The sequence below is a fragment of the Thunnus thynnus genome, chromosome 23 (assembly GCF_963924715.1).
Source record: "Thunnus thynnus chromosome 23, fThuThy2.1, whole genome shotgun sequence".
NCBI lineage: Eukaryota > Metazoa > Chordata > Actinopteri > Scombriformes > Scombridae > Thunnus > Thunnus thynnus.
In genome coordinates this window covers 16,366,021-16,392,584 of record NC_089539.1, presented here as the reverse complement: position 1 = coordinate 16,392,584, position 26,564 = coordinate 16,366,021, and the positions used below count along the sequence as shown (strand labels likewise).

The 26,564-nt window shown below is 41.3% G+C and overlaps 1 protein-coding gene across 1 annotated transcript in view; it reads right to left on the bottom strand.

Annotated features, from left to right (window-relative positions):
* snd1 (staphylococcal nuclease and tudor domain containing 1) overlaps positions 1-26,564 on the bottom strand; it is a 180,072-nt gene that overhangs the window by 144,263 nt on the left and 9,245 nt on the right. Inside the window, exons 5-11 of the mRNA XM_067582365.1 lie at positions 22,845-23,005; positions 21,094-21,185; positions 20,141-20,299; positions 19,947-20,053; positions 19,206-19,296; positions 13,780-13,884; positions 1,188-1,289 (exon numbers count right to left, since the gene is read on the bottom strand). Of these exons, the coding sequence (XP_067438466.1) occupies positions 1,188-1,289; positions 13,780-13,884; positions 19,206-19,296; positions 19,947-20,053; positions 20,141-20,299; positions 21,094-21,185; positions 22,845-23,005 (817 nt within the window). The remainder of the gene's footprint in view (positions 1-1,187; positions 1,290-13,779; positions 13,885-19,205; positions 19,297-19,946; positions 20,054-20,140; positions 20,300-21,093; positions 21,186-22,844; positions 23,006-26,564) is intronic.

The window sequence follows — 26,564 nt, the reverse complement described above, 5'->3', positions numbered from 1 at the left end:
TATGAATCTCACTCCTGTACTGAATGCCAAAAGGAACTTTTGGTTTTGAGTGGGTGCGTGTTTCTGTGTTTATTGTGCTCAACAGAGACACAGGCTGAGAATTTTAAAAAAGCGGGCTAAGAATTGATTTGTGGTGGCGTAAGCTCCAAAATCTGATAGTTGGGAGTCAGCTGCAAAACTGCGTTGAATTTATGAGATAACTTCCGACAAGGAAAGTCATTTTGACAGCATGATTGCGCATAAATAACCGCAATTCCATGAAGATGTTTGCAGTAAAGATTACAATTTTGCCAGCGTAGTTGCCATTATAATGTGGCCCCTCTGCAACCGACAAGTGTTTCAGTTAGCTATTTGGAAAAACATAAATCATCATTCAACTGGGTCGGTGGACAATAGCTCTGGGCGTGCCCGTGAGCAAAAGTCTCCTTCTCTCCCTGCACCATTACTGCCACTGAAGGCGGCGAAATTGCCACTGTACAGACAATGACAACAATGCAGGCGTCATTTTACTGATTTACTGGTATAATAAACAACCTACAAACTTTATTTTGATATACAAGGCAAAGTTTGCTACTGTATGTTTAAAACTGGATAGATCTGGTAGAAAATCAGTACTCACTTCTAATATTTGCTAAACTTTTTCAAACAGTAAACCTAAACTTCATCTCGTCAGTTCATCTATTTGTATTGTTTTCACACAAAAATGCAGATGTTCAAGCGGTGGCGTGCATTTGTGCGTGTCTGAAGTGCTCTTTAGCTCAGTGCTGAGTTCTGCTGGGTCAGATGTGTGTAAATCATAGCGGCCCCCAAGGTGTACAGACCCGGTAGATCAATAGACACAAGAGGGGGAAATCAACACTGCTTGTTTAAAGGGTGCGTCCAGGCCAATACCAAGCCCCAGGGCATCTACTGAGAGTACTTGGTATTCACACTGAGAGAGAGAGGGAAATAGATATCTAGCTTCTATCTAGCTCAGGGCTTCAGAAATGTGTGTGTGGCTACTGGTGAGGAGGGGGAAAGGGTGTTGGAGTGTATGTACAGCCACTGGGGGAGTTCCTGTTTAGAGCTATTGTTCTGTTAAAGGCTGATTGGAGGCAATCATGTTGATTTCCATACAGGCACACACACACGCAAACACACAGCAAGAGAGTGATTAGGGGCTTTCAAAGTCAGTCACTAGTTCTCACCTTTTTCCCAATGAGCTTCTTCCTCAGGAACTCACGGGCTTCAAACATGTAGGGGATGTCGTAGAGCGGACGGAAACGTTTGTCTTTGTCCTTGTTCTTCTCCTGAATAAAGATGAAGGGAGGGTGGGGAGATGGGTCAGGAAGAGGATGTGGGGATGGGAGAAGACAAAATGAGAAGAAAGGAGAAAGTTATTCACATTGTGAGGCATTGTGAGCCGTGTGGCTTAACATATCCGCTGCAGATGCAGACCTATCAAAAAGATGCACACAAACAAAAGCAATCCCCACCCCCCACCCCCCATACCCTTCACCCATACAGATACAAACACAGACACACAGAATTACACACAAAGTCAGCCTGTTTGTTTCCCTTTTCCCCCCTCTACTTCAATCCTACAACAGGGAGGATCTGGACTCTGAATTCATTCATTCATTCTGAATATTTTAGCGTCAACGGCGGCATTTCACGCACACAAACTTACACACGCATTCCTCAAACACGAAAACCTCACTCGCTGTCAATAATGGAACAAATGCACCAGAACAACAACAAGAAAAAAAAAAAACCCAAATCAAAGTACACAGTTACCAAGGACACACAGATGCAAACAGCCAAGGCAAAGACATTCATGTTAAACAGATGCACAAAGGCGAACTGACACCATGTGTGTACCCATCTTGCATACACAGATGCAGCCGCATGCCACACGTACACTCACACAGCTGCACACAAAAAACTTCCCTCAATATGCTCACCCACTCTCTGACAGGAGCACCACAAATAGAACCTATTTGCATTTTCAAAGGAGGCTGAGGTTTTGTGTCGCTCCCCGTATGAAGAGACAAACACACATACATACACAAATACAAACACACACACACACACACACACACACACAAAGTGACAGGTGCCTTTTTGTAGGGGCGGGATAAAAAAAAAATAATAATACAGCAAATGACAATGGTGCAGTGGGAAAATAAACGACAGGCACTAACAGGAAGAAATAAGGCTATGAATGACAATACCAGTATGCTCGCCACCCATACCCCTCCTACGCTCCTCTATGAACGCCATCATTATCTGTCATACAAACAGAAGTAACACTCTTACAAATGAACACACAGGGTTGGATTAATTCCTCATTTCCTCTAGTCTTCAAATGGTTTTCATTCATTTTTAATGCTTCTCCAGTTGTTCGGAGCTGCCAGGTGTGGCACACAGCTGGGCAGAAAGAAAGATGTTCGAGCATCTGATCATGGCATTGTTACCTGTATACTATGCAGAATTTTCCTAAAAAAAAAAACAATGTATAGACACATCCCTCTCAATCATCATTTATGACCCGCTAGAAGTGTGTGGCGGTGTATTTATCTGCACTGACCCTGCCCTCTGCCTGTATTTTCTTATTATTTTTCTCTGTTCGGGACGTTTCTGTGCATCAACCTTTGGGCAGAGGCTGTGTAGCCCCCGGCCAATAACAACACGTGGGGGTGTGAGGTCAGGACTCATCGCTGTCTCCCGTCTCTCTCCTCTGCTCCTGTCTGCTCTCTGTCTCTGTGTCATGGATGCATAATGAGCTGCGGGTCTGTGTGTCTGCTTGACCGAGGACGGGGCTGAGCTACACACACACACACACACACACACACACGCAGAGCGGAGAGGCCACAGCGGACAGGATGGTGCTCTGCATTCACACGGAATCCGGCAATGCGGCACCTTCATGCAGGGGTTGTGCGGGGGTGTGGGTGTGTTTATTTGGGCTTTAGAACCATGAAACAATAAGAAAACAACATTTTATTTATCCCCCTCTCTCTAAAAAATCTTCTCCAAGTTATGTTTCAATGACACTAATTTTTCTTCCAAAATGCTGTTAATATTTGAATAAGTCTCAATATGACTAAACAGAAGGTCTGCTGGTAAGGGAGCTCTAGAAACTGCCAAATCTACCAGCCAGCAGAGTTCTTTTAACCTTGGCAGGAATGTAATAACCTTTAGGTTTAATTGCTTTCTATGTTTCTTTTCTGACTCCCTCGCTCATATCGGTCTCCGCTTTCACTGGCGGAGTCAGCACAGCATGGAACCTTGGAGGTGAGTTAATCTCACACATGGCCAGTGGGAATCCCGCTCAGCCAAGAGCCGATGTCCTCCATTTTGTGTCAGCCGGGGCTTATTGTCAGGGTCTTTTCATCCCTTCCAAGTCAGTTGAGATGGGATGATGGGGCCTTTTAGGGGAACTGCCAGCCAGGAATCCTCCATTTTGTGCCTGATTGGTGGACTTAGCCCTTTACTACTGGGGATGAGGACAACTTTTAACAAGCTGACATTGTTTCAATGAAATCCTACTTTTTGGAGCACACTCTGTAAAGGTCTTACATTAAAACAATTCACAGACACTGAATAACGTTGTGTTTGCATACTGAGGGGTTTTGACACTCCAGCCCATTCATAGTAGTACTCAATTTTAGGGGCCATTAGGATTTTTGACAGACACAGGTCAAAACAACAAGATACCTTCAACAGGGAAAAGTAAAGAATCAAGACGAGAGAGGAGAGGGGAAGACAAAAAAAAAAAAAAGGAAAAATCATTTCTAACTAATAAGGTGTTTCACGGTCGAAAGGCAGCCATGTCACTGAGGGCGAAGAGTGTAAATGTCAGCACTCTATGCCAATTAGGCACAGGGAGTGGAGAAGCAGACAAGAAGGACAAAAGGTACTACCTCCTCCATCTTTTAGAAGGTCTACGGGGAATGGAGCAAGACTGAGTGGAAGATGGCAAGGTGAAAGAGTCAGAAAACAAGAAAATTAGACAATGAGAGGAAATGTTACAACTAAGAACATGGGCAGTCAGGAGGAACACATTGTTGACCACATTTCCCAAACTAAGCCAATGTCCATGTCCGTTGTGACCCTTTGGACAATTTTACCTTTGTCTTAGCCAATAGCATTCTTGTCACTTTGATGGTGTCGAACAAGAAGGTGAGAGGGAGACGATGACGAGAGCTGTTGCTTTAGCATGGCCGGGAATCAATGAAGCGAATCAACTACAACAACTGGCTAAGATTTCACAATGGGCCTGGTCTACTTTAGCTCAGTTTTGACCAAAAGTTCCAGGTACTTTGGAACCAGAGGAACTAATCTCAGGAACTAAACTTGGAGCTAAAAGTCCCCGTTGTGGCTGCGCTTGAAACGTAGCGTTCACACGAGGAGGAAGCAGCACAGATTTGTCCCGTTGTTCTTTGCATTTACTGCTGCATGAGTCGGGTGTAATGAATGAATGAAAGAAAGGGAGAAATGCAGAGGAGGAAATTTAAACTGAAACGAAGAGTGTCTCCACAGTAAATCGTCTGTTGATTTATTTCTGCTTTAGAACATAACCTCCATGAAACAATGAGAACATAATGTTTTATTGCTCTCATTCATCGGCTTTGTTTTCACTACCGCCGCTCTCTCTCTTTATTATTCGCTCTCTAGCTCTCTTTCTCGAGTTCTCTTTTAAAATGAGTCGGAACGACAAAACTTAACTTTACGTTCAATGTTAACAAACAATGAGAAATGTCCTCCCCTCATCCTAAATTGGTCCTAAATCAATACTAGAGAACTTCCATGTTTTATGAATGAAGTGGTACAACAAGTTGAAGCAGCCACGCCATGCCTGCCAACCCCGCCCCTAAAGTTCCTGTATTTCTGGAAAGGACTACACAACTACAAAAGGAGACTCATATCAGTTGTAAGTAGTAAGCATAGTAGTAAGCATTACTACTACAGTTAAATGTAATTCAAACCATTTGTCAATGAGAAATAATAAAAACAAATATGGTTGTTCAACCTTGAACACGTGTGTGAAAAAGTGGATGTGAAAAGTCAAAATATTTAACTATGGAGCCGATTTCAACTTTCAGTCCCAAGACACAGATAAAACAGACAACATAAGCATCATTAAATTACCCCGACAAGACAAACTCTGTGTACATCATCCATAAACTATAAATTATGCAGTTGCAGGAAGGTTACAGAAAGAGGAGAGAGTCATTGCTGTGTCTCAACCGTGACCTAATAACAGCAGTTTGCTCTCACTATCCTCAGGGGGAGTTCTGTTCTATTTGGGGTAAATTCCCTTCGTTCCAAATTACCCGCTACTGCTCAGGAATCATCTTTGACTATTGCAGAGGCATGACGCTAGCTGGATTGTACAGTGTCGCAGGGCTGCGGGGGGTGGGTTGCAAATGTGTGGAAGCTACTGCTGGAAGCATTTGCAGCTTCTGGAACGTCAAGGGTGAAATCATGACTCAGGATGCTCAGCATGCGTTCTGATGTTTGGCTGTGGTGTTGGGAGAATGTACAGTATTAGGGTTTTTTTTTTTTTTTGCATTCAACTGATAAAGTAGAGTGTGTTATTTTGCGGTTAACCTCTGTTTTCAGTGAAATACCCTGATGTGCAAGTCCTTGACAAAATGGACATTATTTTTTGATTAAGCTGTGCACTGGGAGCCTCGCACAAACTATCAACATTTACTATTGTAAGCCTAACAACATTACTCAATCGTGTATGCATAAACATTAAATGGAGGCAGAGGGCTGGGGTAGAGACAGGGACACAGTACAAAAAATAAACAGACAGAAAGAGATAGAGTGAGGGCATACATTTCCTGAAGCAAGAGCATTGAGGATATGGTTGGTTATTGTACAACAATACAAAATCTAATTGCATTTACAGCACTATTGACTGCACAGCAGAACACAAATAAGTCATTACTAAACTGACTTGAACTGCTCCCACATTAAACCTGAATTTCAGCACCAAATTACCTGTAGCGCCATAATAACAAACAGACACTCCATTCATGATAAGTTGCAACCAGACGGGTGCAGGTAAATTTACTTGGACAGCTGTGACAGGCTGCAGCCCATATTCTGATTGTGCAGTCATTAATAAAGAATGTCCTACAAAAAAAAATGTGAGCTAAAGCAGCACTTTAACAGCCTGCACAAGGCAGCTACACTGCAACTTAATATGTGCAGTGTTGTGTTTTGGACGAGACAGACGGTCAGACTGGCCCTGCAGACAGAGATGATGTACCGACTATAGTGCTGCATAAAAATTCTCCAGTGTTTCTGAGGACAATCAACTATTGAAAGCGCAGTACAAATCTGCACAGCAAACATTTGATAATATTGAACATATCTATCTATATCCATCTAGAACACAGATCTCCCATTTATATATGTCCTGTGTCAAAATCTTCAGAAGTGATTTCAGGTGGTTTGTACTTCTTGCTCTTGACAACTGCAACCTAAATCTTTCAAAGAAACAGTCTCATTATCTTCTAATATAGGACTGTGTAACTTCTTCCCTACTCCACTCACACTAACAAAAAGTGAGCCAAGTCCCTGCTTTTTCAACAGCAAAACAGCCAAATAGTGCGACGGGGCCAAAAATACTCATCCAGTAGTAAGGAGAGATACTGGCTACCAATCTGCTTTATTCAGCCAACGGTGCACAAGTGAATCATGAGGTGAATGACCCTCCTCGCTTGTCATCTTCTTCCCAAATTTGAGGTCAAAGCATGTCATGCCAGGCTAGGGGCATGCTGAGGGCACACACATGGCCAGACATAAGATTTGGAGGATGGGGACAGAATTGAGGAGGAGGAGGAGGAGGAGGAGGAGGGGCAGGGAAGGAGGGAGGGGGGAGATAAAAACAAAGAGAAGAGTAGGAAAAGAGAAACAACTCAGAGGCAAAAATAGAGCAGGAGCAGATGGGTCTGTCTGCTGAAATATTGGCTATCATAAAACTGACTAGTGTCTTGACCAGTATCAAACTTTAAGCAACAATACATTTCAACAATAAAAACTATACAAGAACTAAATAAAAAGTAACCTTTGAAAACTAGAACTATATCAAAATGTAGTACATTTTTTTGTCAACGAATAAAAACTAACAGACAGATTGACAAATTAACCAATTAATGCTTCAATGCAGTCTTATTCAACAACCTACATGCATCTGTAGAATCACACTCCTGTAACTAAAACAAGTAAAACAATATCTTCTGTCACCCAAAAATATCTGACCTGTTGGACTACTGTTAATAGGGAAGCATCTGCATTCAGTAAAAGTGCCTCTCTGTCAGTCAAAAACTTATAAGAAACAGATTTCTGGACTAAAATCATCTACAAACAATGGACACTGTGTGTGTGTGTGAACAGATAAACAGTGCCGTTTCCACTAACCTTGCAATATATGAGAACAACATCTGTAACTATGGCAACTGTACACAACAAAGAGGGTGACAGATGTAGCATCAAAATGCTTAGAAGACAGTAAATAAATGACAAAAATCAGACTGCGGAAAACTAGACTAAAACTAACATAAATCAAATGAGTAAAATTTGACTAGAAGTAAACTATTTTTTTTGTCAAGACAAAAACTAAATCTGGTGCCAAAATTAACACTGACTTCAAGAGTTATATTCCAAGTAATTTGCATACTGAAAATTGCCAGATTCTGTTCTGAAATGCCAGTGAAAATAAACAAACTTGAGTATCCCATTAATAGCACTGCTCAAGCCTCCTTCCACATTATATCTCTCACATTGCTGTTCTGTGAATTGTTTGTTAGCTGTCATCTTCTACTTGTCTGTCTGTCTGTCTGTCTGTCTGTCTGTCTTTTGGTCCCACATGTTTTTTGCTTAGTTTTTGGATGACATCACCATCTTTATCTTTTCCATTGTATTCAAGCATCCTGACTTACACTACAGTTGATAATTAGCTGACTAATTGTCACCACGTTACATCACCTTCTTCCATTCCCATATTCTAACGCATTTTTCTTGACCTTGATGTCTTGAATGATCTTGTAGATGTGAAATAGAATTCATTATCATATGCAGATACTAGCAACAAAAACCATACTACTGTATAGCTATTGTTCAAAATAACAATACATGAAACAATGGCAGCTGGACACCTACAGAAAATATGCAGTGACTTGTTTGTGACAAGACTTGCAGACTTATGCAGAGATTCTCATGTATTTTACATACTTATGAAGATACAGAAATTGTCAAATTCTGCCTACAGACTTTTCAGACCTGTGCAATACTGTGCAATAGTGGCGTATTTACAGAAATGCTAATCAATGAGCAGAGTTCCAGTGTAAAAATAAACCTGATAATGTGAAAGTAAAAATAAGAGGGAGACAGAAGAAAGGAGAGATGCGGAGAGATAGACAGGAGCCAGCAGCAGACAGGACAGAGAAAGATGTATAGTGAGGCTAAATCATCTACAAAGTCAGCGCACACACACACACACACACACACACACACACACACACACACACACACACACACACACACACACACACACACACACACACACAGGTGGACTGTAGAGAGGTTGGAGGCAGGTAGGCAGGGCCGTATGGAGTAGTGTGGGGATGAGCCATAGTCATTGTGTTGCCTTATATAAGGACAGTGAGTTGACCTCTGTGGTCCAGCAGCACTATCTTTAACCCTACTTAAACCACATACGCACACAGATACATTACAATGCATGAGGAGACACACACACACAACACTTGAGACTCCATGCATGTGCATCGTCTAAGCAGATACACACAAACATATCCAAACACACAGAGTATAAGCGAGTGAGTGGGTGTTAAGAGTGAGTCACTGAGTAGCACCGACATCTCTCCCCACTCGTGTTTACGCTGGGCTTGTCCTGCTGCACACGAGAGAGAGAAAATGGAGAAAGAGTGCAAAAAAAAAAAAGAGGGGTAAAGAGAAACGAAGGAGGATGAGAGAGAGAGAGAGAGAGAAGAAAAAAAGCTGACTCCAACTCTCGAGCTGAAAATAACTCGCATCTGAAGATATGCCACAACAGTAACACCGGGGAGGAGTGGAACCAAAATGAGAGAGAAAGAAGGGAGGTGAGAAAAGAAGAAAATCATGTATGTTGTGGTGCAGCCAGACACTTATTGGTTCACCAATCTGTCAGTCTGAACACAATTAGTATAGTCATGAGAGAGGGGGTGTTAGGAGACTAAAAGCAACCAAAAAGGAGAGGGGAGGAGGAGGAGGAGAGGGGTTTGATAGGAACTGTCACAGTTCATCAGTGCACTGGTACATCGCATCTGGCCTCAGTACCCCCCCGAACAAGTACACACATCCAGACACACCCACACACAAACATGGATTGCCTTGCTTGCAGAATGTACGGTCAAACAGTGCACAGACACATCCAGACAGACAGAGATAATAATGACAACTGGCACAAGAAAATCCCTACAGACCTCTACAGAATACATCGCACTCAACACATTTGACACAATACCAAAAAAGTTTGTTTCTATAAAGATTTCCAGGGAGGTTCATAGATAGTGCTAACATGCACACATCTGCCATGTCTCTATCTACAAAACGTACAGTACATGTCTCTGCAAATCCATGTTTGTGGACAAGCTGACGCCAATTTCCAAGTTGTTTCCTAACATAGACTAATGCAGCTTAACCAAGCGTGTGTGTGCGTGTGTAAGCTGTGCTGCAAACCGTGACTATGTGTCTGTCTGCTGCACTGTAAGCAAGAAGCCAGCTCACTCGTGACAGTGTTAGCCAACATGATGTCAGTGTGTGTAGAGCTTCTGGCTGAGAGATACCTGCTGTGACCTCTCACTCACTTGACCTAAAACTAAGAATCAACACTGCTGCTTACAAGCCTCCCTAAAAATCGGACTTTTTCAGTTTGTGCGTGTCGTCGCTGCACGTAAAGTACGTTTCTGACACGTGCACTGATGCATTTTATTTAGGTAAGATGGACAAAACTGAAAGAGTTCATTTGCAAAAAACAATAAATGCCATGCTTTAAAAAAAAATGAACTGACTGTTAGTTATTCTTAACACGTAGCACATTCTGAACCCTAAATACGTTTTGTTTGTCCGTTGTCAAAGCGTCGCAAGTTAATGATTTACAGCAGAAAACGTCAACGCTGTTCTTGAACAGAACCCAATAAATCCGTTCAACGAATCAGCACACGGTATTCAAGTCAGGTGATGCAATATAGCGACTATGTTCTGCTGGAGATGTGCCGTCTGAAAGCGAATTTCGGTGTAACTTCAGCTCAGAGTCATCTTTAAAGATGGATCATTTGGACGAAACTGAAGAGTCTGATGTTTTTCTCCTTCAGTGAAGTAAAACAGAATTATACTGAATCCAGAAAGTACTGAAATATTAACCACTGAAATATTAAAAACCGTGAAATAATAGACTGTGAAACACTGAGTAGCACTAAATACTGAATTAAACTGAACACTGTGAAATATTGAGTAATAATATGTTTTCCAGTTTAGTACAGTTCACAATGAATTGATTGTGGACTAAAAACCGAGGAAAACTTTAGGCCCCATGAGTCGGTTCTACAATGAGCTCGTCTGATGCACCACTGTGGTGTTTGATAACACTCAGCAGGTTAAAGAATTGGCATATTCATGCACAGTGGTTTTGTAGTCTGGCAGGGTTTTCTAAAGTATAATAACATTACCTGTATTGTGTTGAGTTTTACTTTTTTTTACTTAATCAAAACAACCCAACTGCAGTTTGATTGATATTACCTGGAATGCACAATCAAAAAAACCTGATTTATGCAAATGACTAAAGATGGGAATATCTGATTTGCAAATGAACTCTTCAAGTGTAAAAGAGTGCAGACAAGGCACGAAATTAAGCTCCCACGCTCACCTGAGGTAACAGCTCGCTCACCTAATTTGGTGATCAGACACCTCCAAAACAAAACAAGCCCAGCTGCCAAATGAGATTCGACATACACTTCTCAATCCCATGCATGCATAAAAAATATTTAGTTAAGATATCAGAGGAATTTCAATGCTCTGTCAGTTTCCTTTATTCTACCTTACAGTCCAAGGGCTCATCACAGCCTCAGCGAACCTATCGCAACTCTGCATTGCTGCCATAGCGACAACACGCGAAGCTGAGCCAACAGTATTACAGACAGGCAGCTCTTTAGCTCAAAGACAGAAATAAAAAAAAAAAGCTAAAAAACAGCACCAGCAGCAGCAGCACCATGAACCTTATCAAAACACAAAATGTAGCAACACCACCTCCGTATAGAGACTCTACTCCAGCAGTTGCAAGAAGGCCCCTCCTGCCGGTAGGAAGCAGAGGCTATGATACAGATATCTTAAAACTGTGATTCAAGAAAATGTAAAATTGCTCTGCTTTTAAAACATGATAAATGTAACTGAATACTGCTTGGTGTTGACTACATTTTATTCAAATGACCTCATGTTGTTAGTAATGTCATTTCTGCATTTAATGATCGATGACAAAATAGAATAGTAACGATAAAATCAACACAAAAAACATTATCTGCCTCCTTCAAACACATAACATTACCCTTATTTAAGGATATTTTATGCAAGCTAGTAAAAATTTTATTCTACCAGGCCAGTGAGCTGGTACTCAGAACATCTGTTTATAGACAAACATGAAAAATCAAACACACAACCACACAAATTAAATATGCATAAAGTGCACTCTGCCAATATAACACATATACAATACACACAAACATACACATCTGGGCTCGCTCTCCCAGGCTTCCTGCAACATATAACTGTGTAATGAAGCACGAAACACATACTGTTGAAGCACCTGGTGCAGGGAAAGACAGAGGGACGGAGACTAAAGACAGGCACTAAAAGATAGAAAGAGGTGGATATAGGAGGAGGGGAGAGAAAGACTACAGTGGGGAATCAAAAGTTAAAGGAATACAAAAGGAGGAGGAAGTGAAAGGAAGCAGAAAAAGTGGAAAAGTAAAATAAGAGAATGAGAGACCAGGCCGGAAAAGAGTTGGGAGCAAAAGCTGTGCGATGCAAGGGACAAGAGAGAGGTTGTTACAACCACAGAAAGCCAAGGAGGATAAACACACTCAAAGGGCAACGGTGCAGGTCAAGAATCTGACCACAGTGTGCACACCCAGAGGGAAAGGAAAGCAGGAAAAAGTGACTGTGGAAGAGGAAGGGAGAGCAGGAGAGAACAGAAGGAAGAAGGGAGGCAGGGAAAGATACAAAGCAGTCTCTTAATGATTCAAGGCACTAAGGACACAGGGGTAGGAGAGAGGAGAGAGGATGATGATTTTCAGAGGAGGACAGGGTAGAAAGCAAAACTAAACTAGACTATGATAAAGAGGAAACGATTGATAAGAGTAAACTATAAAATGGAAAACAAGCGGAAAGAGGGATTCAATGAAAACAAATCAAAAAATAATCAAAAAAGGCAAAAATAAAGGACTGTCCAGGACATTCTGCAATCTGACTTTTATGACTGTTTCCCAGACAGAAGCACAACACCCCCCTCTGTCTCATACCTTTTTAGAACAGGGAAATGTGAAACATGACTTGCTTATGAATGGATATTACCCTAAGCAGTGTGTTGATTAGAGGAACGGCTGTCAAACAGCCTCAGACATGTTAAACAAAGGGAGACAAGGGTTTAATTTGAAACATGTAATTCTCCCTCTGACAAAAACAAATCACTATTGTTGTGACACTAAAACTTTCTAATTAATGGGAGTGACATTTTGAGGCATCTTGAGCCCTTTATTTACAAAATAATAACATTTTACAGGACTCAGACATCAATAATAATTGAAAAATAATAACTGATCATCATTTTTTTTCCTCCCAAAAAATAAGCACATGATGTTGAGAAATGAAATGAAACCTTGCAGAAGAGTAAGCAAGGCACGCTTTAATTGTACTGTGATGAAAAAAGGGCTTTAATGTATGTTACACACAGCACCAGAGCTGAAAATTAAGCTGAATTATTAAAATCAAAGGATTAATGGAAAAAAAAAATGCTCTACATCCTTTGAACAACAGGAGGTGAGTGACTGTGACATCCAGCGCAGTAGACTTCTGTGTCTCAGTGTCACTGCATACACGCTTTTTTTAAATTTTAAATCAGACAGTGCCTCGTGGATAAATGTACATCTCTTCTGTTGCGACTAGGTGAAGCGTGTGTAAGCTTGTATACGTGAGCGTGTGTTTTCACAGTCTTAAAGAGATTCTAAGGAAAAAGGGGGGAGTGTGGAGGAGAAGGAAAAAACAAAAAGAAAGGAAAAAAAAAATCGATCTGCCTCACTCTGCAATGCTGCAACCACTGGGTGTGTGCGAGTGTCTTGCTGTGTTTGTGCCCCAATTGCAGGGGCGCCACCAAGTGGTCGAAATTATTCCCACGGTCATTTAGACAGAGAAGACTGATATGTAAGGAAAGAGAAGAAGGCATGAGATGGATAAATACTCAGGAATTTGAGGAAGGACGTGTAAACAGCTTGTGTTTGACTTAAAATGAAAAAAATAAATCAACTCTGTCAAGACACTCGAAACAGCAGTGACACCGGCCGTCTCTGTGGCGCTTCTAATTAATTCGCTGGCGATGCAAGACCACACACTCTCCCACATAGGACCATATTCAGCCACTTATTCACACACACACACACACAAGTATCTACTCATTCTGTGCAAAGCTGTGTACAGACATACAACCAGACAGAAACACAGGTTTGTTTGTACCTCTCCCTCAATTCTTGGGGGCCGGATGCTGGACAGGTGGATGGTCTTGTATTCTCCGGAGTTCAGCTTCACCACCATGGCATCAGCGTTGACCACCTGCATCACCTACGAGGACAGAAGACAAGAGGAGGGAGTGATTAAAATAAAGACAGAAGGATACAAATGTCCAGAATATGATCTGGTACAAAAATAGAAGACATGAAACCTAACTTAGTTAGAAATTAATTTAAGGCTTCACAAAACCTGTATGTCCTTGTGGAAGAAACAAACAAAAAAAATGATAACCCTTACAGGATGGAGGAGTGTTGGAGCAAAAAGACTAGCATTGAAATTTGAGGAGTGAGCAGGTAGACTCACAGAAAGATGGGAAGTGAAGGAGCAGGTAAAAGATAAATGGAGAGGAAGAGATCTATTCAAAGACGGAAGGAGAGTGACAGTGCATATTGTGTGCTATCACGAGCAGGAGGCACTGAGAGCGAGGTAAGAAAAAGAGAGAGATCCTTGAGTGACTAAGTAAGCGAGCTAAGTCGTCCCAGCAGGCCAGCGAGGTTTGGAGGACAGAGCGAGGACGTTTTGCTATCTGGGGGATTGGCACCAGGAGGGAGGGGAGGGAGAAAGATGAAGAAAAGAAGACTGGTAGAGCATTACACAGCCTTCAGCCAAACAATTGGCAAGAAGTATTTTGTACTAGCGACCTTTACAAGTGTAACTAAAGACACAGGCTCATTTATGTTTGACATTTAAATGTTATTTCTCCATGCACCGAAGGTAGCAACCACAGTTTATAGCAGGTACACTTCAGAAATTATGCGTGGATGTTCAAAGCTACAGCTGTTACATTTTTCAAAGCTGGTTCAGGAAGTAGCATCAGTCCAGTATGAACGGCGGCTTTGGCTGAAGAATACTGGGATATCGGGATCTGGAGACTACTTTCTTAGTCTCAGAGGGATTTAAACTCGTCATTTAAAGCCATGGATAATAATGAAGTGTGGAATAAATATTTGTAATTTAACCCCATCTATGTATGTGCCTTTCTATATGTCTGTGCCCTCCAAAGTAAGAAGACAGATTGGGGGTATGATGTGACTGAGATGGAGGAGGTATCCAAACCCAGAGCCTTTAAGTAGGCCGCTTGCAAGAGACGGAGAAATCAATCGCGCTACACATGTTGCTACCCACACGTGCGTTAAATGGCCTCCTCATCACTCAAACAGTAGTTCATATGTAGGCTGTGCTCAAGCTGAAGTCCTAAAACTGAGCAGGTCTGAACCATGTATCAAGCACAATTTGAACCATGTGGGTGTTTGTGTTCCTGACTGTGTGGTGGAAAAACAAAAAGACCAAAAAATTCTTTTGAGTTATTAAGACAAAGTTGTTTGTGATAGCATGTATGGCAGATACAAATCTAGGTGTTATTAGGCTCTTTGGGAGATTCATTATTCCATGAAAATAAATCAGATTGCCATCGCATTTGCCACCAGAGAACAGAAATTAGACCAGCCCACATGCTAAAAAGGCTGCCCACAACAGCAGCCAAAATACATCATATACTAATCACTGAGCTGAGTGGGAGAGATACAGAGACATTGGGAGCAAGAGGGAGAGAGACGGCGAGGGGGAGAGGTGTAATGAGTAAGTGCGAGGGGGAGCGTGCATGCGCACGGAGACATGTACACATGCGCGCGCGCACCAGCCTACACGAATTCACACTGTAACAAGGTCATTTTGTGGCCTGCCCAAGTAAATAAAGTGCAACGGAGAATGTGGCAGGAGCAGAAGAAAATGGCTCAGCATTTACTGGCTAATTATCAGCCGGAGAAGGCGAGATGCGAGAGGCGAAGGAAGACAGATCAAAACACACCAAGATAGAGGAACGGAAAGATGGAGCGAGCCAGAAAGACAAGAGTGTAATCTCAGAGCAAATTTCACAAGAACAGAGATGGAGAATAGATAGAAAAATAGAGCAAAAAGTCTTTGCAAAGTAGCTGCCATGAGGGTCAAGCAGGCAGGCAGAGAAGACAAATAGGCGGGCAGCATGACTCACTGGTCTAATCTGACGCTTGAGAGGTGTGGATCTACTGCCACCCTCTGACCATGGCTGACATGACATCTGCAGTGGCCAAGATCAGTCATAGTGCAAGGAGGAACTTGGCTACTGTCAGGGAATGTGTCGGTTGTCAGTCAGATCCATTAAGGTGGTTTTAACCACAGGGCCAAGCGCAGGCTTAGCCAGGACTTACTCATTACTCATGTCACATCATCTCCCTCAAAAGCAACACCTATGGCAGTGTTTCATATTCGTCTTGCTGCCAGTGGTGATGATTTGTCACCCAAATGATATAGTTTTACAAACAGGTTTTTGATGCCATGATAAACAATTTGAGTTGACTTCTAGCCCTTCAAGGCTGCTGGAAAAAAAAAAGTGGCTTAGTACGTAATACTTTAGGAGGACATTATGCTGGGACAGGTAGCGATAATCTACAGAGACCTTTTCACCTAATCGCTGTTCCTCTTGATTGATGTTAACTGGAGCACGAATAAATATACCCTACTCTCATCAACTTTACCCTAAAGTGACTTTTTAATTTGTCAAAAGAAGCTGCTTGACCTTGTATCCATTCTGTCTGACTTATTTAAACTGGGACAGATACGAACAGCCAAAGGAGGCCCTCATGGCATCTCTTTCCCTCTTTACCAATGTTAAAATTTAGTAATTATCTAACGAGACGTTCAATTGCTCCTGTGCACCGATGAATTAAAGAGTACTCCTCTTCACTTACTCCCAACCCAGAAAAAGCATTTACCAGTGTATACAGGAAGTGCTATACTTCTGAGGACAGAGACAGAGGACAGAATCATATAAATCAAGACTAAAAGAGTAAATTATTATTGACTTTCCCCAAACAACATAATACAACTGTAAAATTGTATTATTTTTGAAATCAGCTTCACAAAAACATCCTACTGAAGAAGACAATAGTTAACACTATTACTCTTCATATAATACAAACCACTTTTTTATTTAAATACCATTTTCTTATGGATTTGGTGAACCTGAAAGCAACAGTGGCAGTGTCCCTGACAATCTAGTGATGAAAGGTTGGTAAAAAGGGGTTTACACGACGCCACTTTTTATCCATCACCTCGAAGGTGGATGGTTACCCAGAGGAGGGGAGGGTATGGGAAAGGAAAGGAGGGGAGAGGAAGACTATTGGGACATGGCCTATATCCGCTTCTCCAATCCCAGTAGAGATGGGAGGAAAAGAGGCGAGGCAAAGAGGAAGATGCGTCAGCAAGATTGACTTGTGAGGATTGGAACTACGCTGCTGCCTCTCCGCTCTATCCATCACTCAGGTAATAAGAAGTGAAAAGTAGAGTGGACGAGAACAGTGGAGGAGTGTATGATGATGGGGTTGATGGATAGATGTGTCCCTGAGAGAGTTGGGAGCATTGCCTTATTAGGTGCCGACACATGTCACGGGAACGGGACAATGACAGGCCTGAGTAACCTTAGCCTGTCCAATATGAACTTAGCTTTAAAAACAGCTTGACCAGTTGCAGGGGTCAGCATGACATTTCCCCCATCACAACCATCAGCCACTTGTAACAAAGTTTTTAGGGTCACGTGGTCCTAACGCCATTGCAGAGGCCTTTCACCCCATGATCCAAGCCATCTTAGATCCCCAGCCTACATTCTCCTGCTCATGAATAAATCTTTTGGCCCAGGCGTAGTGTCTCAGGATCGGCCGATGGCTTTCTAATCCCTAAACAAACCGACTAACTGAGCAGCAGCTGGCAGGGAGCAAACCCCCCCCCCCCCCCCCCCCCCCCCCACCCCACCCCACCCCACCCGTGGCTCTTTTGAGGGAGAGCAGTAGCAGGCGAAAAAAGAGGAAAAGGAGGACAGTGATGAATCCTACAGAGATCAAAAAGTGCATCAAGGTTTAACTGGGGGCATCAGCAGGGCAGGCGATGCTAGAAAGAGGACACACATAGTCCCATGGATCATGATTAGATGGGGTTTTTTTTCTGACTTCTCATGTCTTTTCATCCTTCCCTTCACTCTCTCTATACATCTCAACACAAACACAGACTTTCTTTCAATTTCTTCTTTAACCCCATACTGCTTTTTTTTTTTTTTTCCCCCCATATTTATTCCTTTTTTGTGCACACCCTCCTGAGCTCACCACCAATGTTCCCTCACTCCCTCACTGCCCACATCCAACCCTCTTTTATTGAGGGGGGTTCAGAGAGATCTGAGAGCAGCTCACACTGATAATATAAATGTTTTATCCTTTCTCTAGCCTCTTCCCTCTGACTCAGGAAAAAATATACATACACATAGTTTCTTTTCGCGCCTTCTTTATGCGTGTGCAGTTTATCAAATTCATTCTGTAAGCAGATTGCCAAAGCAACACCTTTTATGTAACACTCGGGCTGGCCATGAATTTTTCAGGATCTTAAAAATTCGGGGGTCTGGAGGGAGCAAACGCAGACAAAAGACAAACTTTAGGGATATTAAACTTTTTTTTTTCTACGTTCCTAGAGAAAAATATGTCAACTGAAGGGAAGGGTGGGATACAGCCCATCAAAATGCACACCGAGGGGACCGAATTTAAAGCTGATGCTTTTAGGCTGGAGTTGCTTTACTACGTTAAAACCACACCTTGAAACCTGTAATATGTCATCTCGTAGTGACAATGAGGTTAGACTGTATTATCAAAATGTATGGAGGAGTCCATCTCACTTGATTTGAACTAATGTGTGCTGACAACTAGGAGGGAGTGCATTCCCTTGTACTTGATATTAAGGACACTTCTTTTCCCCTGAGATCCTGGCCAATAACCTCCAAAGCTAATATCTCTAGTTCTTGGCTTTTGGGGGTCGTTCTGTGCCACTGCAACAGCATACGCCAGCGATTTGGCCCTAACTTGACTAGGGAGAGCTTCAAGGTTGCTCTTAAGCATTCTTTCTTGTACCTTTCATGAAGGATTTTTATTTTTTTATTTTTTTTTTTATTCAGTGGGGGTTGCAAATGTGAAAATAAGAGGTGTGAGGAGGATATAATTCGTTAGAAGCCTCAAAGTGGCTCTGCTTTTGCTGCAGTGCTAGGAGAAAATTGGAAATGCCGCAGTAGACATCAAGTGGTGGAAGCGAGGGAAACAGCCAGCCCCCCTTAGCACTGAAGCCAAGTCTTATTCATGCTATATAATGTCTGCATGTCATGCTGAAAGTTTTATACCTTACTCTTGCTTTTTCTGAGTAACATTCAAAGATAAGTGAGGACTTTCAATAGAAGCAAGATGATCCTAATTGATAACTGTTACGTTAGGGGCCACAGAAAGATTGACAAAAAGAGAAGATTAAGCAGAGACAACTCCTTCACCAATGGGACACAGTATATAAAAGCCACTTAAGGACCTCACCTTGGCTACAAATTGTCTGTCCTTCTGGTCCAGGTTGGCTGTGGGTGCCACGTAGTCCTTCCAGATGCGGACCCTGCGCTCTTTAGCAGATCTAGCCAAGAACAAAATCACATCATCATCATCAGTGCTAGTCTTCAGCGTCAACCAGATATTAGGACATAAAGGGTTTAATCAAGTGAAAAAAATATCCACTTGGCTGGAAAAAAGCTACAAAAGCTCATTAAAGAGATAAAATTCCAGTATGATTAGCCCATAGTCATTGCTGTGATGACTGTAAAGAATATCATTGCACCATAATGGAGTGAGACTACTCATCTCAAGTAGTGGTAGAGTTAATCAGTATACTTGTGCATATGTCTATTCACTTTGCAATTATTTCCAATACCTCAAGAATCTGCATGTAATTTATAATTATTATGTCTTACATTAAATTACCAGTGGTTTGCAGAAACAAATCTACAGTAAATAAGTTTCGGTTACTGTCAGCTAAACAACAGCTGAATCAAATAAAGTATGACAGGACAGTTTGTCTTCCACCAAATAAAATGCTTAATGTTATGTTTATTGGGAATCAACAACAGAACTTTTTCATTAATTTTCCTGTGCAGTTCTAAGTATCTTCATGATCTATGCACTACCCAACAGTTTTGAAAAACATCTGACCAACATAGAAAAACAGGCTTCCGTTCAACAATGTTTTCTGTGCACAACCAATTGCTCTGCGTTTGTACAGTTGTGTACCGTTCAGCAGCTCGGAGTTTCTCAGCTCCCTGGGTGTAGACAGCCATGGACCAGTCCACACAGCGGGCAAAGCCTTCCTTTAGCAGGAGTTCTGTTATGTTACCATTCTGAAACACAGGGAAACATGAGTACGGTTAATGAGACAGAACTCTTAATGTCAGTACCACCACCGGGTGTCTGCTCATGTGTCTTACCGGGTGAAGGATGGTGCCCAGTATGATCTGGTTAGGGCAGCTCTCCAGGATGATCTGAACGTCTCTCTGCAGAAGACGGGATTCTGTGAAGAATTTGGCCTCTGCTGCGAACGACTCTGGTGTCTCTGTGCCATCTGCTTCCCGTTTGAATGTTGGACACTGGAGACACAGAGAACTCACGATTACAAAATAATAGTCACACCTTAAGCCACAGGTATTTTTGCAAGCATTCGAAAATATGTCAAAAAGTGTTAAATGTGATTGGTTACATCACTCTCAGAAGACAGGCGCACATTTGTTCTACTGCAATTCCCAGTATTTTAAGCAGGGCATTCTTTGGATATACTTTTCTGTGTACTACTGTTATCCTCTTTTAACCTGTCACCTTGCTGCACATGCTATCTGTATTCTCCTTTTGAGTGTGGTAAAAAAAAAAACCCAGAGATATAAACACAAAAGGCGCGACTAGCAGACAAGCCTTTGAACAACGAAACAAAGAACACCTTGAAATGGATGTAATATCTTCAAGTGGGAGATGAAAAAGATTAGTTATCTTGAGTGGTCCATCGGCAAAGCTGGGCTTGGTGAAAAAGACTGATGGGGAAATTTAGTGGAGCGGATATGACACTGCTACAATAAACACAGACTTTAAAGGTGTGACAAAAATGTGCTGTTCCTCTTTTAATGTCTTTTTTTATATATATTTTTACTACCAAGACTGAACTGTCTACCTTAGAATACTTTAAATAGTTTTTGTGACATTAAAGTGAAGAACTTAAGAGGTGTGGAGGATACTGTCAAAACACAGCCGTTTTATCTACATGCGGCTAGCCAACTTAATGCATTTTTTTTTCATTTGCTTACTACTTGTAGTCTCCCAAATATAAAACAATTTGTCACAGTCCATATTCCACCACATCTGAAAGTGCAGCGTATGAGTTAGGTGAGGTTACCTTGACTCCAGACAGCATGACAGTGACCAGGTAGTAGTCGGGGAGGAGCAACGCACGGACGACACTGCCGTCACGCACATGTTCGATGATGGCTTTGGGGAGAAAGAACAGTATGTAGAAGTGTGTGAGTGTCAAATTACAAATGTAATGAATGTACAGACATCAAGGTTAGACTGGATTATACTTACAATATTTCTTAATTACTATAGTGTTTGGCCTAAGACAATGTACGGTGAAGATTGGATTGTTAGTGATCCAGGTTGCAAGCTAAATTGCTTTAAAGAAAGAAACCTTAAGGGTAGACTGAATTTTATATATTTTAATAAGGGAATACTGGCATAGCATGCATTCTCTTCTTTTTACAAATGCCCTGCATGACACTTATTGAATTCAAAACAATAATTATCTGTTGAAAACAACCATAATGTTTTACTAAGCGGCGGGACTTAAGTGTCTCGCTGAGGGATCACTCTCTGGTACTTCTCGGAAAGGAGAAAGTCACGGCCACCTTGGGAGACTGTGCGCTCCACTTAAAGTGATACTCCAACCAAAATATACCTTTATCAAACCCTCACCACTGTAGGCCTGAAAGGTAGCAGGAAAAAGGGGTAGCAGTTTCTTTCGACACAAGATAGAGGGCCATGGTAAGAAGAAGTAACAAAATGTTAATTGAAACTTCTCAACCACTGCTCTCTACTGTCAGTACGTCAAGTATGTTAAAGACAGTTTTACCAAAATACAGCCAACACACTACTTTAGTGCTGTGCTATTGACAGCGGTGAAGTTGATTTGAGAAAATTCTGATTATGTTTTGATAATTTAATACTTTATTTTTAGAATCCATTGTAACCAGCATAAATTCAAGCTGACCGTAGCCATTGTTCTTTGAAAAGAAAGTTGTTTTTGTTTGCAGCCACCTTTAAGCCTAAAGAGAGGAGTGTTTGACACTCAAAAGATTTTCAGTGGATTATCACTTCAGAGTCAATATGCATCACAACAAGCCTTGAGGCATCGTCAATTTATTTGGAAAGCTTTTGAGGTAAAACACAGTATTCTCCAAAATCATATCACTCGACTGTACTCCTGACCTCTAAAGTACTTTAAAAATTGGACAGGATGTGATTCACCTGTGTGAAAGTCATTTCGTACCAAAATTACATTTTGAGATGGGTTCTCTCAGTGACTACTAGCTTTCTTCCTGTGTACGACGTGTATACATGTGTATGTGTATGTGTGTGTGTGTGTGTGAACAGGAAGCAGCATAAGCAGATGATAGAGAAATTGGTATTCTGGTTTTCAACCACAGCAACTCAAGGCACATTTAAAGCGCTTCGGCTGGATTGCTGCCTTCAATTCTGAAACAAGCCTGACTGTCTCCCATGAATGGTAAGAACAAGAAATAAAAGAATGAAAAAGCCTTCCCCCTGTTCATTTTCTCATTCAATTAAAGAGTAGTGAAATGAGCTGAGCCACTGTTAACAGCAGTCGCCTGGAATGAATTGAGTGGCACATTACACCTCGGGTAGGTCAGAGATGAAAGACTGGAGGAATGAGCCGGTGAAGGGTGACTATGCGCCCTAGAGTGGATATTTAGAACTAAATATCTTCATCCAAAATGGTAGATTTCTGACGCAGCCTGCAAATTCGGGCATTTATAGAAAAAAAATATGTAATCTTGTGTATTTTTATACACCATCTCCTTGTCTTTGTGTCCAGTGTGGTTGCTTGTATGCCCCTCCCGAACTCCTTACCATTGATAGGTTTCTGGTGCAAGGAGTCGACAAAGTTGCGGGGATTCTCTATGGTGTACTTGAGGTCGCGGATGGTGTGTGTGCCGCCACCCTCACTCCACATGCCCTTCTTGGAAGCCTTAGACTGGTCCTCCAATTCACAGAGTCTGGCCTGCTCTAGACTGGTGACACACATAAAAAGATAAAGGTGTAAGACACAATAAATAACATACCAACAGAAACATTTCAAATTCAAGACAGCTGTATAAGTTGTAAAAATCAATATATTCTTGTCTGTATATATTGTTCTCTCAGTACAGTATGTAGTGTTTAGAATTTAGCTGTAATGCCCTCTCAAAACAGGATTGTTCAACTCGATACATTTTAGTTTTTGTTACTGTTTTGAATGTAAAATGATATGGCACAAATATTTTCGCTCCATTTCCATCCATCTCCTCCAGAAAAACAACCAGTGTGAGGGGCTGAATACTTAAAGATAGGCAGCTGAGTGAATATGACTTCATTTTAAAAAAGGAAATTTACTGCTTAAGATAAGAAAACTAAATGAAATATCCACCGCAGCTTTATTAAAAATGATTCCAATAAATTAAAGTTAAACAGTATGGAGCTCAATGAAATCGATATTGAAACTTCCACAGGTGGCTCCTTGCCATCTGAAAATGAAAATGCTGTTAGAGAACATTGCTGCGGTATTGCCATGATAGCTCTTGTTAAAATATTGCTAATAACTAGGTTACAAACAGCAGCTATAAAGATCAGACGCTCTTTGAGTGCCATAAAACCCCTTTGACAATCCGCTTGAAAAATAACACAGCTAGCTCGGCCTGTTAACAAGTTGCAATTAATTTCACACCAGTCAGAGAGAGACAGACTGTATCTAACAAGCAAAAAAAGCTTTTCAATTGTAGAGTCGCACCCCTTGTTAAGTTTAACACGTTCTAATGGATCTTATCCAGGGTGTGTTAAATCATGTCCCAATAGGCAACTTATTAGCATTACAACCATAATTACAACCACTTGTGGCCAATGTGAAAGGTTTTACCTTGTATCATGCTCATTACAATTCATCAAATTACAGCACAGTTGCGTTGCACACAAAAAAAAACGACAACTGCCAGTGGCTGTTGACTTGTATGTGTACGAGTGCTCATTAGAAGTACAGACTTGGTAACAGTATGGGTTTGGTGAGGCTCCAGCTTTGTTGAAATAAGTGCTGGATAAAGTGCTGTTCCTAACAAACTGCAGTGTTGTTTTAGTGGAAACCAGCTGATGACCGGATTATAACTTCTTAAAAAAAATGTATGCGAGCACTTTGTGAAGAGACAATAACAGTGTTTGACAGCTCCTTCAAAAGCAACCACGCAGCTGGCTACAAACGCCACAATTAATTCTATGCTGGCTCTGTAAATTGTGCAGCCTAATGCTTTTTGAGGGCCCTTGTACAACTTTAATTATTCAGAACTTCAAATGGCCAACAGGCTTTTGTTTTTCTAAGAAGCAAAGGCTGCCCAATTGATATGGGAGTAGAGATGGTGACTAGAGCTTTTTAAAAATGAACAGTGCATAAACCGAATTTTTCACATCTTACTGCCTAAAAGACACAGTTCGCTTTGGAAAGGCAACAAAGTGGGTCTCAATTAAAATGCCACACACATAAACACACACATAGCCAGTTCTCCAGCTGTGTATTCCTAATTGGGCTTTTGGAATTATGCCCAAAACATCATCAAGTTCGCTTTCCACTCTACACTGATTTAGCTACTAACTTCAAATTGAATCGAAACAGTTTCTTGCTTACTGAGCAACAATAGTGGAACTTTCTGTAAGAAGTCGATTGTGTTTAAGCTACTTAGAATTTAAGCGCCAAAAAGGAACAGAAAGCTACAAAGATAGAGTGAGAAAAACTAACAATGCAATCAAGGAAAGCAGATATTGTAAAGCCATAGAAATAAATGGAAAGCAACTCACAAGCAGAGATTGGTTAAGATATAGAAATGACTTCGTGTGTGGAGGCAGATGATAGTGAACTTATCCATGTCTCCAAATAGACTGTTTTTTTTTTTTTTAGGTCAGCAACTTCTTCCAACCAACACATTGCTTCAAATCAAAAAAGATATTGACGGGAAAGAAAGTGCAATACTGAGCAAGACTACTGGAGGAACAAGGGCCAAGAAAAAAAAAAAAAACTTTCCAATTCCTTATATTTGAACACGCTGTAGGCTACATCTTTCATCTCCATATGGCTCCCTTGTGCAACTAAAAATACTTTAAATAGATACAAAATGTTGAACCTTAGTAAGCTGTTTTAAAGCTCCCTGTTGTCTTTGTGCAGTGTGAAGAGGGTGTAGGAAGTCATGTTCCCCGGCGTACTTGACTGGAAGGGTTCCTCTCCTAGTGAGCAGCGAGGCCCAAATAAGCACAGTTCATCCCCGAGACATTTACCTACACCGTCAACCAACACTCCACTGGGGCTCGAATTTAAAAAGAGCAATGGGGGGTTATGAAGCACAGTTGGTCTCCATGTTAATGTGGATCCCTTTAGCACCAGATGGGCTGGTCTTATATAACTCCGTCAGCCCAACCCCTTGTCTGTGGTTTTAATTTTTTAAAAAGGAAAAGTGTAATGCCGTGGAATCTGACCAGTTTTCAGGGTCTTGCCAGCTCAGTGAATGGCTTAAGCATTTTTTAAAGAAAAAGCAGTCTGAGCGTCAGAGACTGAGACGCAAGACTGAAAAGAAAAGATTGATGAATGAGTCTGTTTCAATCACTGTATGGCTCAGCACCATGGACAGCACTTTTTCATAAAAAAAACCCAAAAAAAACCAAAACTCATTTGTGTGATTTAAATAAATGTAAATCTGTCTGACACTGACAGCTGCAATATGTAGGAAGAATACATTTCCAATACAATCATATTTTTACCTCTATGGCTAAAAGAAAAATTACAGAATTCATTGGTGGTGAAACTTTAAACCTTCAGACTCAAACTGTGACGCCCATATATAAATTAAATACATGAGAATGAAATTAAAAAAAACTGTTCCACAAATCTACAAGATTTATGCTCAAAGGTAATAACTTACATCTTTGTATGTGAAAAAAAGTCAGTTTTGTGACTTAGCAAGGCAAAAAACTTTATGAGAAATACTTAAGAAATATGCAGGCCATACTACATACATACTACAAACCATGTAGTTCTAAAAGTGTTTAAGTGCTTAGCAGGTAAAGACAACTTAGATGAGTATGGAGACAATTCTGTTGAAAGAATCTAATCCAGTTCTTCATAAAATCCCAGATCAAAAGGAGACAACTAGCCACTGACAACACACAGTTGCACTTTCTGGGACGATGTAAATGCAACCGTTTAAAGACATTTAGGAATATTCCCAACAACTGTGTAGCCAACCAAAAAGCTGTAGCAAGTCATAGGTGAAGCTGATCCTTCAATAGAGCAATCAATGGGCCTCATGCATGAATGTTTCTCTTATTTTCCTCTTACATTTGTTCTTGCTCAAAGCAAGAAGTGGAAAATAAAAAAAACCCTACGTGGGATTCAATAAACTCTCCACTGCCTGAACTTAACTTAAATCGCTCATTTCAGCCTGATGAGTGCCACCTGTTCATGAGTAGGTGCGTGTTTGCGAGATGCAATCATTAGCATAATCCACGCCCCTAAAATTGACATATAAAGCTGCATATGTTCCACTCTGTGGGCGAAGC